Below are 12,936 nucleotides of genomic sequence, written 5' to 3' on the forward strand. Positions count from 1 at the left end.
AGGAATTATGTTGATGCAGGACCTGGGATGCTGCACCTCCTTTCTTGAATGACAGTACCTTTTTCTCAGTCTGCTGTGTTTTCAAAGAGAAGTATCCCAGGAGATCTACAAACTGGGCAGCCTTTCTTCCATAAGCTGGAAGTTCTGGCCAGATTGACCACATGAGATCCAACAGCAATTCCTGCTGAGACTTGTTGGAGTTCCTGTTGAAAGGATTACAGATAATCAGGCTCCTGAAGACAGATGTATAACATGGCACAAGATCTTGCGCAAAAGGAAAACACAAACTACAGTTCACCAAACTTGGGGATTATTATTAGTTAACAGAGTTAAATCCCATCACTCCTCGAAACCAGCTGTTTTCTAGCACTCCAAAATGAAAGCAGCTGTCTTGCAACAACCGAATTGAGTTCTGAAGGAGTTCAGCACCTTGAAGTGTCTTTGCCTAAATAACTCCCAACTTCTTAACTGTATGAGTCTGCATCTGCCTCAGAAGTCCACTTGCCCACAAACACCTACTCCAGCACATGTGAGGAGTCAGATTTTGCAGACAGAATAAAATGCTTCTTGCAGAACACAACTCAAATTAATCATGAATAAGTCACGACTTCTACCTCCGGCACCAACAATTGCAAAATGGTGGGAGCAATTCCAGGGGAGGCAATAACCTGCAGGCTCCAGCTTCCTTCAAGAGACAAGGACAAGGACAGAGCTGAGCCTGCCAAGGCCACGCTGTCCCAGCTCACCTGTAGATGTGCAGGGCCAGGCAGTGGGCCTGCCACCTCACCGAGGAGGAGTTGGACTCCAGCAGGAAGCAGCGCAGGAACTGGATGAGGGTCTCCTTGTCAGCAAACTTGTTCAACTGGTTCACCAGAGCTGTGCACAGTTGATCTTCCTGACTGCCTGAACCCTCCCCTGCGGGCACAAGGAACACTTCAGAAACAAGATAAATGGAGTATCTCACAGTCAGGTCACTTTCCTATTTTATACATCACAGAGAGAGGATAATGGGGACAAATTGCTGTGTTTTGGGTATCAAGTAAGTTTAACATTCCCGTCTTTTTCAAAAATATAACCTAGTTCTCCCAACTAACAGAAAAAAATGCTGGAAAACTTGCCACTAAGGACGTGAGAAATGTGCTACACATCCTGATAAAAAGAAAAGGATTGACCATGAGGCACTAAAATGACTGACAGAGAACCATCTGATAGTGAAAGCCAAAATGGTTCCTTGAAGGAAAGCCAAGGCAGAATTTATGCCCATGACTTTTATAGGAAAGCTTAATTACTTTCCCAGGACTGTGGATATTCATTAAGTAGCAGCCCTGGTTCCAACAGAGCTTCCAAGGCAGCCAGAGGAAACAAGTCTGAACACAATCGTTGAAGAGCAGAACTAACTGTGTGTGCATCTCCAGGACTTGTTTTAATCCTCATGAGCATTTCAGCCTCCTACAACCCAGGACAGGCAGGTTAAGTGGGAGCTACTTCATTATTAGATGAAGTAACTTCCATTAGACAACTTCAAGCCCATTCAAGTTAATAAACATGGGGGGATTGGGAAGTCTTCAGCACTCAATTTCAGCCCAACTCTTAGGGCACAGAGCTTCATCTTTGCCCCTTTCCCGTCTACATATGGTGAAATTGCTCTTCTCTCCTAATTGTTGCTGTGGCCTGCGAGTGCCACAGTCCATGACCCTTCCCCAACAGTGGGATTTATCACCACAAGACAAAGCAGCTCTCTCTAAACAGAGTAAGAGAGGCTGGGAGGAGCAGACTTCCTCCCTAAACCCACCACAGGACAGGCCCAGCTACAGCTCACCCTCTCGCTCCTTTTCCTTTTCCTCTTTCTTGCTCTTTTTAGTGGAGGATTTGCTCTGTGTTGCCGCCTGCCCAGAGCCTGATGCTGCAGGAGCAGAGGTGGAAGAGGTGCTTGATGATCCAGAGGATGAAGCCACAGACAGCACTTTGCTGCCACACAGAGCACAAGACAACAGCTGCAGGAGAACTGGCGACACTCCTTCATCCACCAGGAAGCTGACTTGGAGCAGGAAATAGAGAACCGCTGTGGAGGAAAGAAGAAAATATCTGAATCCTACAATCATGGAATATCCTGAGCTAGAAGGGACCCACAAGGACCGAGTCCAACTCTTGGCCCTGCACAGGACACCCCCAAAATCCCACCCTGTCCCTGAGAGCGTTGTCCAAATGCTCCTGGAGATCTGGCAGCCTTGGAGCCATGCCCACTGCCCTGGAGAGCCTGGTCGGTGCCAACCATCCTCTGGGGGAATAACCTTTTCCTGAGATCCAACCTAAACTTCTCCTGACACAGCTTCAGGACATTGAAGCCTGACTTTAAAAAAAGGCAAAAAAACCCCAACCTAAACCAAAAAATCTTTTGACCATAAGGACCAAACTCACAGAATCTTCCTGTCCCTACAATACAGAATCCTAACATGTGGGGGTACACCAAGGTAAAGGGGTTCATCCCAAATTAAACACTGGAATAATGGCAGCACAAGGAAGAGAACACAGATCTCCTATTCCTGTAAGTTATCAATACACCATATTGTGCTCTTTAGCCAAGGACTAAATGCAATTAGGGCACTGGGATAATTAGTACTGGAAGCAGTTCAGTCCTACTCAAAACTCTCAGCTGTGTCTCCCCTTCTCTGCTGAGCTGCCCCATCTGAGATGCCTTGATTCAAATCACAACACCAAGGCCTCCCTCTGCTCCTTCAAATACCCCTTGAGACAGAACTCACAGTCACCTTTAATTCAAACACCCCCAGAGACAGAACTCACAGTCATCCTTAATGCAGAACTTCTGCCAGTTCACAGTGCGCTGTGTGGCAATCTCTGCACAAGCCTTTAAATGCTCCATCTGAAAGGACAACAGGACAGGATCACACATCCCATCAGCCTTCCCAACACACCAACACAACCCGCCCTTGTTCCTGGGACAGCAGCACTTCTCACCAAGGAGATCAAGGTGTCGTACTGCAGGGCAGAGCCAGAGCTCGCCGTCACCACACTGGCTCGAAGGAAAATCCCTTGCTCTTCCAGGAGCTTTTTGATCCCACGAACGTGGGAGTCCAAGGTGTGGAGGTCCCGGAGTTGCCGGTACTTATCCTTGGAGCCACAGATGAAGAGCAGGAGCTTCCGGACTTGGCGGCGCACGAACGGAGTCTGCTGGATCATCAGGTACTACACAAAGAACAGCCATGTCAGCACGGGACTCACCAGGGGACACCTGGCCAACAAAAACGTGTGCTTTCTTCCAAAAAGAAAAGATATGGGAGATGGATTCACCAATCCAACAGATTTAAGGTACCTCACAGTCACCTGTAAGTCACAGGCAGTAGAAACACCGCACCGCAATACTGCAGCATCCTGAAACCACTGCTGAAAACCATTCCTTGTCATCTACAACCTCAAATAAATAGCTAAACAAGCCTAATTAAGAAATCCTATCTCATACTTGTGTAAACGTAAGATAACTTGTTATCTCAAGGAGGAAGCAAACCAAAGGAATGGAAAAGATAAAAACTCCAAATATCTTCCTGATATTTTTAAGGACTCAGTACCAACAGCCAAACATGATGTTACATTTTACCATTTCACAGAAGGTTTTCTCTTTGAACTTTGTGGCAGCAAACACTGAGTTCCAGAAAATAATAGCAACCTAATTTTTCATGTGTGTTTTCGCATAGATTCCTGTTCAATAGGAACAACACAAAGTCAGGGGTTCACCTTGTTTCAAGGGGATTGAAAATCCAAAATGGATGTGAGACCAGTTCTGCAAAAGCTCATCTCTCCCATGAAAGAAATTCTTACTGGAACTATTTTGTTAAAAATCTGCACATTCTTGCCTACCTCGGACAAAAAGTAGAACCAGGAGTGATCAAAGATGGGAGGTGGGATGCGGGAGTTTGTGTCTGCAATCTTCTTGATCTGGTAGGGCAGCCGCAGCACCATCTCTGTCAGGAGCTGAGTGTAGGCCTCAAAAACATCTGCAGCGTGACCCTGAAAGCAGAAGCAACCCATCAATCCCCCAGGCTCTGGCACTGAACACTCCCAGTGTGGTGCCATGACAAGTGACAGGGTGCACTTATTGATTTTTCTAAAAACAAAGCTTTTCTGCACTTTTTCCTTTGATAGTCAATTGATAGTTTAGGAATTGACAGTTTGGGGACTGTGGCATTAAGAATCATATTAATGAAAATTCCAACACAGTCCTTATGAGAAATCTGCATTCAGATTCTATATTTATTAAAGCAGGGATTTACTTCTTTCACACACATACAATATTTACTAATGATTGTTATCCTGGTTCATGGATTCAGAATTCTTCACAGCCAAAAGAAATGCTTCCAGCTGATCAATAAAACTAGGCCAATATACCTACATTAGGCCTTGAACTGGGCCACAACTATGAGGATGCACCAAGCTGGTCTGGAGTAATTAGGCATTTTAACATATGAGCTTTCAACTTAGGAGACGTTCTTACATTTAATTAGGCTTTTTTCACTGCACCTGTGCATACATCAAACCCCCCTAGCATCTTGGCATAAAGACACCACGGTGGTGGAACAAGTCTAGGATTTAGTGTGCAAATTCCATCCACTGCTCAGCTACTTTGCCAGAAAGGGTTCAGGAATTCTGCCTGCCAAGCACAAGGAATCACAGGACGGAGAAGCTTCCCTTCAGGATTAACACTTCACCCAGGAACAGTGACAGCAGCTCCACAGAACTGCTGGTGTAGGAGTGCACCAAGAGATACAGTGTGCTGGGCTGCTCTGGGAGAGCTCAGAGCAATCCCAGTTGTAACTACTAAGAGAATGGATTTTGGTTGCACTACTCAGGGAAAACTAGTTGTGCAAGGATGCTTTTCCCTGCTTCTGTGCAGCACCCTTTAACACAGCTCATGTAAAGCTCAGAGCACAGGGCAGGACTCACCTTCACGTACTGGCGGAGGAAAAAAGGGCTCATGTCAGGGGGAGAAGAAGTCGTGTGAGGTTTCAGGAGCTGGCTGGTGGCTACTGGCTCCTCATCATTCTGCTGGCTCTTCCAGTACTCCAGCAGCGACTTCAGCACATGCAGACAGTAATCAACAGCACCAGAGCTCAACAAGGCAGCAGCAGTGGCACTGGAGATGAGGGAGGAAGACTGGAACAGAGAGGAGGTGGATCAGTGACAGCGGAGAACCCTGAGCTGGAAGAGCTGGGAGCACCAGACAGCACTTGCTGACAGTGAGGATAAGAGAGCAGGTTTTGATGAAACTTTGCAGGCAGCTTTTAAGTTTGGAGTTTGTTTGAGGTTGGAGTTTTTGGGGTTTTTTTGTGTTTATGAAAAGCAACTCAAATATTTACAGAGACTCTTTTGAACAAGTGCTTAGTAAAGGAAAACAAATAAAATCTCCTCTTAAGTCTAATCTCCCCTCGACACATGTGCCAGAGGCCACTCTGCTATGGATTAGACGACTAGGGCTTTTTTCCCTTGTCTTTTTTTTCCTTCTTTTTTTTTTTTAAAGTTGGGATTTCTATTTGTTTATCTGGGTTTTGGCCAGCTGGGCATGAATTCTGGTAGAGAAAGAGTCCCTGTTGCAGCTGCCGCTCACAGGTTCTGCTCCACCCAGGTATTGCTCCACCTGCATTCTCAGAGACGAGGAGCTTTGATTTCTGTGGGAAGCTCAAGTGAATAACAAAGGCTGGAGAAAAAGCTACTGTAAATAAAACTATTAAAGCAGCCCTGTAAATCCAAACAAACCCCACAGCTCATAAGCTCATTAAAATTTGATGCAGTTCAGACTAAATTTTTTAACCTCTATGCTTTTTTATTAATCTCCTTCCCACCACACATACTGCTTTTTATGCCTTATTACTGTACCTTTTAGCAACAAATATCTAAGGAATCCTCTTAGCGACTTTTACGTTGACACAGCAGCATATTGCTTTCCAATAATCACATTACAAATCCTCTTTAACCCCTTCAGCACTGGTAAGATGCAAGGGAAAAAATCTGCCCGACCGTTTTAAATAACATCGTTAACGTGCTGCCCTGAGCTCAGTCTGAAACCCCGCACAAAACAAGCGGATCCAGTTGTCTTTACATGTCCGTTTCCTCCATTCTGAGTTTCAGAGATTTTTTTCCACAAGAGTCAAGTAACCTTACAGATTTCTTATAAATTTTTCCAAAGCACTTTGAAGTGTTTTTTCAGTCTTAGACCTGTTATTTCAGTTAGTAGATTTTAGATCTTTTACGATGAACAAAAGACCCCCAAGCGCATCATAGAATCCCAGAGTGGTTTGGATTGGAAGGACCTTAAAGCCTATCCCATTCCATCCCCTGTCGTGGGCAGGGACACCTTCCACTACCCCAGGTTGCTCCAAGACCCCATCCAACCTGGCCTTGGACACTTCCAGGGATGGGGCAGACCACATGCCCGGCTTCTCTGGGCAACCTGTGCCAGGGCCTCCCCACCCTCACAGGGAAGAATTTCTTCCACATATCTAACCTAAATTTTCTCTCTTTCAATCTGATCCCATTCCTTGTCCTGGCACTCCAGTTCCTGATGCAGAGTCCCTCTCCAGGTTCCCTGTAGCCCCCTCAGACACCAAAAGGTGCTGTGATATCTCCATACAATCTTCTCCAGGCTGAACAGCCCCAACTTTCTCAGCCTGTGTCCATAGGGGAGGTGCTCCAGCTCCTCCTCTGGACTTGCTCCAACAGTTCCATGTCCTTCTTATGTTGGGGGCCCCAAAACTGTGCAAAGTATTCCAGGTGGGGTCTCAGGAGAGCAGAGCAGAGGGGGAGAAAATCACCCCCTGACAAAGCAGTTTGGAGAACATACCTCACAAATGGAAGTCTTGGATCCTGACTTGGTTCTGGACATGAACACACTGAGCAGCCTCATCACCACCAAGTGCACTTCGTTCACAGGAGAGCGCTCGTTTTTCTTAGACACATCCTGCAACAACAGACACATCCTGCTTGTTCAATCACAGAGCTGAGCAGTGACCCAAGCCTCTCAAGTTCAGTGCTTTGGTCCTCAGGAAGCATTTCAAATTTAACTTCAAGCAGTAATACTAAAAAGGAAGCACAAATGCCTTAACAGAAGCATAAACAGTGGCCTGGTTGCCAGAAAACAGTCCCACACAAATGAAAAGCTACCTATGTCAACCATACATCACTGATCATGGCTGTTTTCAGAGTTTAATTCAAGCAGAACAAAATTTCATGCTCATTCGTGGATGCCAAAAACAGGAAACAGTGAGAGTTCCACTCATGTAATTTTCTACTTTATGTGAAGTAAAGCAAGAGAAATAAAATGCCTGAACTCATCCACACAGCAGTGTTTGTGTTTGCATGACCCCCACACATCTAATTCCTCCATGGACAGAAACCCTGTCTAGAAAGAGCAAGTTCAGAGCATGTGCACACACCTTTTTGTCCATGCCCAGCTCTGCAATCAGCTGGGACAGAAGGTTATCCAAAGCTCCCTTATCTTTCTCATCATCTCCATCTAGGTCTGTTGTGAGCATCAGAATTACCTGGGAATAAAAGTCAGAGAATTATTACAAGGCAGGTTCCATGTTTCCAAGATAAATAAATTATCTTTCAAAAACAGCGCAAATTTTATCTTGACTTATCTATGTTCTTTCCTACATTCTGCCTGAGACACCCTAATTTGAACATTCAGTATAAACCCAAAAGATCTTTCCAAATACATCAGAGTTCAATGATTTGAGCCCTCAGGGTCATCAGTCAGCTGTAAAGTCATACTGAGAAAGGGTACAAGTCCAGCAAAAATCTATGGGTGAAGAATGCTCTGCAACACTTTAAAGACACACATTGTGACCGGGCAGGAAAGAGAAAGGGAAAAGCATGTGCAAACAGAAACCTGAAGTATTAGTAGTGATTAACTGTTTGACTGAGGCTGAACTCCTGACCCTCCTCACTCACCTGCATGTAAGGGATGGCTCGGACCCCTCCAACATTCCTCAGCTGAGGTAAATTCTGCAGCAGCCTCTCCAGCAACATCAGTCGCACCATGTGCAGCCTGGGAAGTCAGAGCCAGCAATCAGACACATCTCAAAACATATCAGACTCAGCAGCATCTCCAACAGAGCACTGCAATTTGCCACAGAAATCCTAAGGGCATCAAATCCTCCCAAAGAGGAGTGGACTCCCTCAGGCTTCCCCATAAAGTGATGTCAAGATACAGAGCATCTGACAATGGATGTAGTTATTCACTTCAGAGCTACACTGCCCAGCCTGGCCACCTGCAGAATCCAACCGCCTGGAAGCAGATCCTGCAAATCAGCCCCACACTACTCTGTACAAGTGACTGAGCATCTACTCCCATAGAATGAAAAACTGCAGATGTTTCCAAAGTGCTCAGGACGCTTGTACACGCTTTTTTCCTAACAGTGAGTTTCACAAGCTCACAAGATTGTAGTGATTCCTCAGTTAACTAGACTCATGCAGGACTCTTTCATCACTTCACAGAGGCAGCAGTTCTGTGGGACACACGCTGGGTGTGTGCACCACGTTATGTGGTGATTGCACAGAGGGTGGTAGGGCACTGAACAGGCTCCCCAGGGCAGTGGTCACAGCCCCAAGGCTGCCAGAGCTCAAGGAGTGTTTGGATAATGCTCTCAGGGACACGGTGGGATTGTTGGGGTGTCTGTGCAGGGCCAGGAGCTGGACTGGATGGTCCTTGTGGGTCCCTTCCAGCTCAGAATATTCTAGCTCAGGATATTACACTTTATGGACTCCATGCTTTTGCAATGTCAGTTGGCTCTAGTCTGTGTTTCTGACTTTCCATTTTCATTTTCCAGCACAAGGAACCCACCATGAATTGCAGCACCTGTAGCCCACTCCTCTACAGTGTAAGCACAGAGCAGACGTGTTATTCCAGAAGAGGAAAGCAAAGCCCCTTGCCTGTTGCTGGTGTGGACGTCCCCCTCAGCCTCCCCTTCCCCTTCAGAGCCCTCTCCCTCCTGCTGGCCCGTGGTGGTGCTGATGGCGCCTGTGCTCGAGCTGACACTGCCTGGCCCAGCCGGGTGGCCCTCAGCAGTCGTGTCCCCATAGGCACTGCTTCGGCCAGACACTGGGAAAGAGAGAAAAAAACAGGGAAACACAACGTCAGAGTGATTGACCATGCACCTGGCTTGCTTCACAGCAATCAGCACAGCTGAAATGTAAATAGGAGTCAAGGTTCTAAGGAGATGAGGGGTCTTTAGCTCTCTTCATAAAGCTACAAGAGAATCATTTCTCCAGATGCAGCTTCACACTCCTGGCATTCTTTCATTTGCCATCTTCATCTTTGTGGCCCAAATTGAACTGGTCCCACAGCAGTAATTTAAACCGAGTCAGACAAGGTGTGGATGGGCAGTGCAGACAATTATTTTAATAAAAGTCTGTGATTATTTTACCCAGGTGTCAGTCCCTTGATAAAAAGAGAGAAATTAATACTATCCCATCCAGAGTTAACCAGTAGCATAGTGAATTCTCTCAGTCTTGCTCTAGGCTACTGCATTCCGAGAAAAGAAGGCTTCAGGTAGACTCATAGCAGCCTTCAGTATCTTAAGGGGGCTTACAAAAAGGAGGAAGAGGGACTTTTTATACAGGTAGATAGTGACAGGACAAGGGGCAATGGTTTTAAGGTCAGAGAGGGTAGGGTTAGATTAGACATTAGGAAGAAATTCTTTACTCAGAGGGTGGTGAGTGAAGAATTAGTACAGGATGACCAGAGAAGCTGTGGCTGCCCCATTCCTGGAAGTGTCCAAGGTTGGACTGGGCTTGGAGCAACCCGGGATAGTGGGAAGTGTCCCTGCCCATGGCAGAGGGTGGGACGAGATGAGCTTTAAGGTCCTTTCCAATCCAAACCATTCCATGATTCCATGATTGTACAGGTCAGCCAAATCCACTGCTGACTTCACACTTCTACAGAACCACAGAAAGTGAGGAAATGCTTGGTCTGTATGGCACTTTGGCAGAAACCATAAAATGATGGATGGCAGCAGCTACTTGGAACTGAGATCTCTTCTCTGCCAGGGATTACCCACATCCTCTCACTGTGGTAGCCCCGGGAGAGCAAAGAAGAGCTGGTGCAGCAGGAGCCACTCACCGCTGTGCTCCCCAGCCACGGAGTCCACGGCACTGCCGCCGCTCTCCGAGCCCACGCTCCCGCCGTGCTCCGCAGGCGACGTCCGCAGGGTTGAGCCGTCGGTGGCAGCTGTGCTGCCCTCATCGTCAGATGCTGGAGCTAAGAGAATAAAGAGAGCTGTTACAAGTAAAAACACTGCCTGGAGAGAACTTCAAAAGACACACAAGCTATGAAAGGAAAGACATGAATATTTGGCTTTGTTTTTGTGTCGATTTTCAACCATAAATGAAAAGGGAACTTAGGAGTGTCCATCAGTACGTTTAAGCCTGCTAAGAGCAGTGGAGGGGAGATATCCTGAGAGGAAACCTTCTCATCAAATACAGAGGCATGCAAGTTATTTGATGAACAATGTCTGGCTGTTTATAAATGCGAAGGAAATAGAGCACATGTTTTGTTTTGGTTGTTTTCTTTTGAGGCGAGGAAATCACTTCCTCAAAAGTCTACACTGAGAGTCCATCAAAGTAGGAAAAGGTCATAAATACAGTCAAAAATACAAGAAGCCAACAGTAAGAAGTGGCTCTTTAAAACCATATCTACAAACCAATTTAAAGCCATTTTTTAGGTCAAAATCTGGAAGAGGTCAATTCCTCACAGTGAACAGTTACCTGATGCTGTTGTATCCGAGAGCGTCCCGGCATCGAGAGAAGAGGAACTGGGGGCTTGGCCAGACAGTCCCAAGCTCTGCAGTCCAAGGGCACTGCTGCTGCTCCCTGCAAGGACAGAACAAGTCATGAGCGTCCTTCTTTTATGGAATTATGTTAACTCTGGCATTTTCTGTACATTTCATAGTGCTACTGTCTTTGGGTCATTGGTGGTAACACCAACAGCTTTGCTTTGTTTCATTCCCAGTTTCCCCATATTCCACTTCCCTTTTCGCCTGCCAAAGGCACCCATATCTTACCTTGCTGATCTTGCTGCAGGCTCAGGGCAATAGCCAATTCCACCATCGTCTCATCATCTGCATCTGGAGGGATATCCAGCATAGGAGGGAATCCCTCTGCTCCAGCCAGAAGAGCCTCCAGTGGAGAAGGGTTCCCATTATTCACATTCTCAGAAGTCTCCAGAACCATGGATTCAGACTATGGAGAGGAAACACAGCAAGAGCTTTCCCAAACCAGTAATGGAGCATTACAAACTGATCTATCAGAACTGAATTAAATTCAAGTCCTAGCACACCTAAAAGGCTCCAAAGAGAACCTCTGGACTCACCACCATCTCGAAGTCCCCGTGGTCAACTTCACTCTGCTCCTGGCTTTCCTGTCGGATGTGCTCACCATTTGCTATCCCAGAACTCTGCAGCTTGTCTTCTGCGTCGTCATCGTCATCATCATCCTTATCTCCTGAGTCACAAAGGATTCATTAATAAATGCACAATTCCTCACATCAGCTCAAACAATTAATGCTGGGAAAAACTAAGCTACCTCCAATTACCAATAGATTCCATGACACCCACAATTTGCTTCAATATCAATAAACATCTCTTGGATGGAGCTCTGATACCCTACTTTTGGTTTGCACACATCTCTGATTTATAAGAACTTGAAAACATGCACAAAATTACTAAATCTGGATTACTATCCCCTAAATAAAATAGTCAGATTTTCCTATCACTGAACGGGGAATACCTCAGAGAAATCTCCTCTTTGCATCCCAGAATATCAAAGAAGAGGTGACAGTTTATGAAATAAAATGTTAAAAAAGGCGTTTAGGGGACAAGACAAAGCAAAAGAAAGGAGAAAGATTGATTTTAGTCCCAATTTATAATAAGACTACTTTATTTTCCTCTCTTTTCTGATGCGTGAAGTAGGCAGGGGAATGCATCTGCCATACCCATGGGAGTGTTGCTGCGAGGGGAGGATGGCAAAGTGACGTGTCTCCGCTTGTTCCGTGGTCTCAGCACTCTGATCAAAGCTTGTTTGCAAGAAAAGCTCACTGCTGGATCCTAGAGGGTTAACAGTTAATCATTAAACTTCTTAAGCTGTAAGTGCTTATTCACAGTATTTGGGAAGATATCTAAAACACCTGTGCCCCTCTGTTGGTCATGATTCATGTAAGACACAAGTCACTGCCTTAACTCCCTGTTTCCCTCAAGAGCCATAAAGCAACACTTAAAATTCCAAATGCAGCACGTGACAAACATTACTAAAATACAAAGAGAGAGAAATTCCTCCGTCATTCACTTCTGGCTGTGTGTTTAGGGCTGAACAGCTCTATTTTGATTCTGTACTATGTGTTCTCATTCTACCTGTATTTAGTTTTATGTAATTACAGAATCACAGAAACATTTAGGTTGAAAAAGCCCTCTAAGATCAAGTCCAACCATAAACTGAACACTGCAAGCCCCCTAAACCATGTCCCCCTGTGCCACATGTACACATCTTTTAAATCCCTCCAGGAACGGTGACTCCACCACTCTCGTGGGTAGCCTGTGCGAGGGCTGGACAGCCCTTTCCATGAAGAAGTTGTTTCTAATATCCAACCTAAACCTCCCCTGGCGCAGTTACAGGTTGAAGCACAGCAGAGCAAGAGACACACCGGGCAAAGTAGCATCTGCATGTAGATCTTGGATGCTGTATGGATACAATCCAGCTCACACGTGCAGTATCCATGGATAATATCCACCAAAGCATTGACTGTGGCTTCAACATGAGTGAGACCTAAGGAGGAATAAAAGTGGGACTGAAATCAGCTCGCTCTCTATTTCAACACGGAATGAGACACTGCAGAAGGATCTTTTGTTTGTAGACTTCACGGCACAATGTTCA

General features: G+C 45.8%; 1 protein-coding gene across 4 annotated transcripts in view; it reads right to left on the reverse strand.

Moving 5' to 3' along the window:
* The window catches only part of UBR4 (ubiquitin protein ligase E3 component n-recognin 4), a 79,920-nt gene that overhangs the window by 31,395 nt on the left and 35,589 nt on the right, over window positions 1–12,936 (reverse strand). For 3 of the 4 annotated variants that reach the window (XR_001877765.1, XM_017833435.1, XM_017833432.1), the window contains 17 exons: window positions 12,707–12,828; window positions 12,002–12,113; window positions 11,381–11,511; window positions 11,073–11,250; window positions 10,777–10,881; window positions 10,133–10,288; window positions 8,944–9,112; window positions 7,963–8,059; window positions 7,443–7,550; window positions 6,851–6,967; window positions 4,957–5,166; window positions 3,874–4,023; window positions 2,977–3,204; window positions 2,803–2,881; window positions 1,820–2,062; window positions 747–915; window positions 59–203 (listed from right to left, as the gene is read on the reverse strand). Coding sequence is in view for 3 of the 4 variants with exons in the window: in XM_017833435.1 (XP_017688924.1) it covers window positions 59–203; window positions 747–915; window positions 1,820–2,062; window positions 2,803–2,881; window positions 2,977–3,204; window positions 3,874–4,023; window positions 4,957–5,166; window positions 6,851–6,967; window positions 7,443–7,550; window positions 7,963–8,059; window positions 8,944–9,112; window positions 10,133–10,288; window positions 10,777–10,881; window positions 11,073–11,250; window positions 11,381–11,511; window positions 12,002–12,113; window positions 12,707–12,828 (2,519 nt within the window). In the remaining variant the exon portion in view is untranslated. The remainder of the gene's footprint in view (window positions 1–58; window positions 204–746; window positions 916–1,819; window positions 2,063–2,802; window positions 2,882–2,976; window positions 3,205–3,873; window positions 4,024–4,956; window positions 5,167–6,850; window positions 6,968–7,442; window positions 7,551–7,962; window positions 8,060–8,943; window positions 9,113–10,132; window positions 10,289–10,776; window positions 10,882–11,072; window positions 11,251–11,380; window positions 11,512–12,001; window positions 12,114–12,706; window positions 12,829–12,936) is intronic. The other variant, XM_017833433.1, reaches the window with a different exon arrangement.

Source organism: Lepidothrix coronata, unplaced genomic scaffold (genome assembly GCF_001604755.1).
Source record: "Lepidothrix coronata isolate B3197 unplaced genomic scaffold, Lepidothrix_coronata-1.0 Scaffold214, whole genome shotgun sequence".
NCBI classification, from domain to species: Eukaryota; Metazoa; Chordata; class Aves; order Passeriformes; family Pipridae; genus Lepidothrix; species Lepidothrix coronata.